General features: G+C 48.6%; 1 protein-coding gene across 1 annotated transcript; it reads right to left on the bottom strand.

Annotated features, from left to right (window-relative positions):
- Positions 1 to 3,245: 3,245 nt before the first annotated feature.
- Positions 3,246 to 4,040, bottom strand: COL26b_008873 (uncharacterized protein; the record flags this gene model as incomplete). The annotated part of the gene is made up of 5 exons (XM_053181620.1): positions 3,246 to 3,521; positions 3,584 to 3,617; positions 3,671 to 3,748; positions 3,808 to 3,942; positions 4,021 to 4,040. The coding sequence occupies 5 exons, from the start codon at positions 4,038 to 4,040 to the stop codon at positions 3,246 to 3,248; spliced, it is 543 nt and encodes a 180-aa protein (XP_053034378.1).
- Positions 4,041 to 4,181: the final 141 nt, after the last annotated feature.

Below are 4,181 nucleotides of genomic sequence, written 5' to 3'. Positions count from 1 at the left end.
CTTGGCGTGGAGAAAAAGAGTGAGATTGAGTATGAAATGGAGCAGCGAACGATGGTGAGACTGGCTGAAGAACGATCGCCAAGTAGGCGCCAAGGTAATGTTTTATATATTCTTCAGATCCAATTTACGACAGCGTTACAGCGAGAACGTTTGATCTGAATGATTGGAGGAGCTTTGCAGACCCTCCTCCGTCCGAACGGGTGATCAAGACACATTGAGACTGACGAGCATGGCCTCATAGCAAGGGCCGGTGGATCATTCGAGCCTCATTCGGTAAAGTGTCTCCGAGCCATACGGATTCAATGGAAAAGACCCATGTGCGCCAACTAGCTCGATTCGATCAATGAAGGTTTGGTTAGTGCGCTCGCCGTTGAGTGTCATGAGTTTATTCCCGTCGGTGCTCGTTCTCAAAGGAAGAATATTATGGGGTTGCGGGTCGAAATCCTTCAAATGACGGTGTTTCATGTCAATCAGAAACGCGTCTCCCAGCAGCAGGCTGTCATTGGAGGCCATGTTGATTTGCGGAGGAATTATGTGTTCGCCGCCATTATATCACACCCTTTATTTCTCAGAGTCTCCACCAAACTAATCTCTTTGAGTCAGGGGGGCGCGTAAGTCAAACCAACGCCAACGGCCTGGAGATGCAGGGTTCTCCCATCTGTTTCCACGAATGCTCAATCAATGTGACACTCGCTAGAAGCCGCGAAGCCGAACTCAGTTCTTGGAAGTCCGTTTTGAGCAACGCCGTTGCTCCCACGCGATTCACACGAACACACCATTGCTTTCATGATGATGAGATAATCGGTCGTCTAATGAAGTTTGCGCCAAACTTTTCAGAGTTTCTCCCACATGGCGCTTGTAAGGTATCGGAATGCTCAACGGCCGAAATCTCTGCCCAGTGATTGGTCGGGAGAGGCATTGACTTTGGGCGGACACATGCTGCATTTCAGTTTCGTCCCGTGATGGCCTCATCTTTTGAAACCTTACTCGCGAGATGTTTCGTTTCGCCGGAAATGTTCAACATCTGTTCAAGTTTCCCCTTATGCACTGTTGTAAGCGCAATTCGGTCCGCAGCACTGATTAATGACGAAATGCTCTCGGGCAGAAGCTTGATGCGACTCGTGAGAAAACTTCAGGGTGCGATGAACTCGGACACGGTTGCAGCAGCACTACCGGAGCAGTGTTGTTTGACATGAGACGGTTTTTTTGCAGACAGGAGTGGATTCTTGCAGTTGAGTCCATTGACGAAAACCATTCGCGGCAGATAAACGAGCTTCTAGATGGTGAAGCAGCACCGCTTCAGTTTAATTGCCACGGGAGGCGGAAAGAAACAATTCATAACTCAATCAAGGTTAAAAGGAGTGTCTGGTACCTGCATTGACTTTACTTTAATTGAAAACGATGAGCATAAGATCGGTTCTATAGCTGTTATGACTCCCATTTAATAGACTTTCCTTATTGCGGGGAGTTTTATTGCTAACCCGGATCTTTGGCCGCAGAAGGGAGGCTTCTGCTGATTTGGCTCGGACATCAGTTCAACTTGTCATGATTTGCTCAGTGACGGACAAAGTAGACGAGATAATTGTTTGTAGTGCAACTTCCTTACACGTGCTCAACAAAACAACTATGTTTAACTTTTTCAGCGCAATCACTTTTGTGTCAATTCAATTAGGACGAGACTTACGTTGGGTCTTTCAGATGCGGGAGTCGTCAAATGTACTATCACGACATCCGAGGATGAATAAGGCATAAGACATTGTTATATGACTTTCCTCAATTAGATAACTCCAAGGACGAATGATGCCTATCTTGATGGATACACCTAGCTCAGGAGATGTCAATACCGACTTTGCCCTGATGCCTTCCGGTTTGTAGGTATTGATATGCCAACTCCAGATCTTCTAATTTGAAGATTTTGGGATCAATAACAGGCCGTAGCTTGTCTGGATTGGCTTCAACCGCCTTGCACATCTCCTCCATCTGAAGCCTGCTACCAACCCACACTCCTCGAGCGGTGAACAAACTGAGCCAACTGTCCAGCAAAGTTGGCAGACCTTGGTCTTGGCCATCGCCTCCAGCAAAACCGGCAGTCACGACGGTGCCGTCAAGCTTTAAACTGGCGACGCTCTGCTTCAATGTGCTATTTCCAGCAATTTCGACAACAAGGTCGACCCCAACACCTCCTGTCAACCGCTTTGCAGCCACGCCCCAGTCTGTCGTGTTCCGATAGTTAATGATATGGTCAGCACCGAGCCTTTTGAGTATTTCTGCCTTTTCATCAGAGCTAGTAGTGGCGATGACCCTCGCGCCAACTGCTTTGGCGAACTGCACGGCGAACAGACTGACGCCCCCAGTGCCCTGAGTGAGGATCCATTGTCCTGCGGAAACCTTCTTTCCCTCAAGTCCAAACAGAGCGTTCCAAGCCGTCACCCCGGCGCAGCTCAGAGAGGCAGCTTCAATGAAGTTTATCCCTTCAGGCATTGTCACCAGTCCTTGCTCGTTGAACACTCCGACGGTGCGAAAGGTACCGTCAACCCCAGCGCCTAGCCCGAACTTTGACGTTAGGATGTCGGGTGACCCTGCAGCGTGTGTCTGATTGAGGACTGTGATAACTTTATCTCCTGGTTGAAATCGAATCACGTGTTTGCCGACGGCCAGAACAACACCAGCTCCGTCTGACCCAGGGATGACGTTGGGTTTGACATGCCACGGATATTTCCCTTGGTGGATGACTAGGTCACGAAACTACGACATATCGTGTTAGCGGATTGAAAGTCGTTGAGACATTGTGGCGAGGCCTACATTTATAGCAGCGCCATGTACTTCGCCATTCATGTCAGCAATTGTCGAGATTTGGGTCCAGTGCAAGCTCACATTTTACGAGGACTTCGTTATCTCCCAGATCAGGTACGGGCTGTTCGCGGAATCGGAGCGAAGCAAGTCCGCCTTCGTCTACAACGTACCACTGCTTGGTGGTCTTAGGCAGAGATTGTGACATTTCAGATACGGTTGATGGACGGGCTTATTGAAGCATCAAGGTCTTAGGTATTGTCAGAAAATGTAAACAGGAAGAAGGTTGATTTTGTTGAAGTCGAGAGATCCGCTGGCTTTCATCTTTCACTCTTATGATGGGTGTGTAAGCAGACTTCAAGCATGATGACATCAAATGATTCGTAAGCACCCAATAACGTTGTCAATCTCGGAGCCCAGTTCAAAACCTAGCGGCGTCTGCTGATTGCCACATCTTATTCCAGACGCATCATGACACCACCTGCAAATGTGTGCTTAGATACGCCGTACCGACCGTTGCCTGTACAGTTGAGTCTGCATGCGTTGATGTACGTCTTGAGATTGCCAATCAGAGATTCGTCGCCAGAGTATCGTTCAGTAAGGATGTAAGCAGCGTGATCAAAGTCCTCAACGGCCTTCTCAATCGTCTCCACGACCATCGAGACGGCCAAGTCCAAGCTGCAGAACTCGCGAAACAGGAGTGGAACGATGCTGTCTACTGTTTGTTGACCCTACGATTCTGGTGTTAGTTTGGCTTCCATCCCTCCATGTCCTCAAATGATAACAAACTAACCACTTCCTTCTTTAGGGACAGCAGATCGTTCGTGCTGCGTGATGTAGGTTAGCGAGTGGGAACAATTTGTGAGCTGTCTCAACTTACGCCCATATTATGATATTCGTCTTGTCCCATACGACTTTCATGTAAGGGTCGGTGAGTACCTTGATTGGTAGCGATACTCTGTACGCGTACCTTCTGATGTGAGAGTCAAGACATCCTCCTGGACTTATGCAACTCACTCGTTGAAGAAGCTGGTGACATTGACAGCGCTCGTTCCCATCCTTGTCTCAACATACTCCTCTACTGAAGGCAGATCAGGGCTCAGTCTACGCTTCTGTTCTACTTCGGATGTTTTCATGAAGAATTCCAGCTCTCTGAACAACAATTCTCGGTGTTCTAGATACCTCTTATCTGAGTCGTGTACATATCAGAGGGGTCATTGAAGTACATACCTACGCCGTAGGCTTGACATGATTTGTTGTTGTTGTTGTATTTAACGCCGAGGCGGCAAGGGCGCAACCGCCCTTGCGGCCGACCTCCCGAAGGGTATATGGCGTGAAGGGCCGCAGGCTCAAGCTATATACTCTAAAGTACACTCCTCTTCCTAACGTCC

Source organism: Colletotrichum chrysophilum, assembly GCF_026319265.1.
Source record: "Colletotrichum chrysophilum strain AFK26 chromosome Unknown scaffold_81, whole genome shotgun sequence".
Lineage (NCBI taxonomy): Eukaryota > Fungi > Ascomycota > Sordariomycetes > Glomerellales > Glomerellaceae > Colletotrichum > Colletotrichum chrysophilum.
This window is presented reverse-complemented; position numbering and strand designations above follow the sequence as displayed.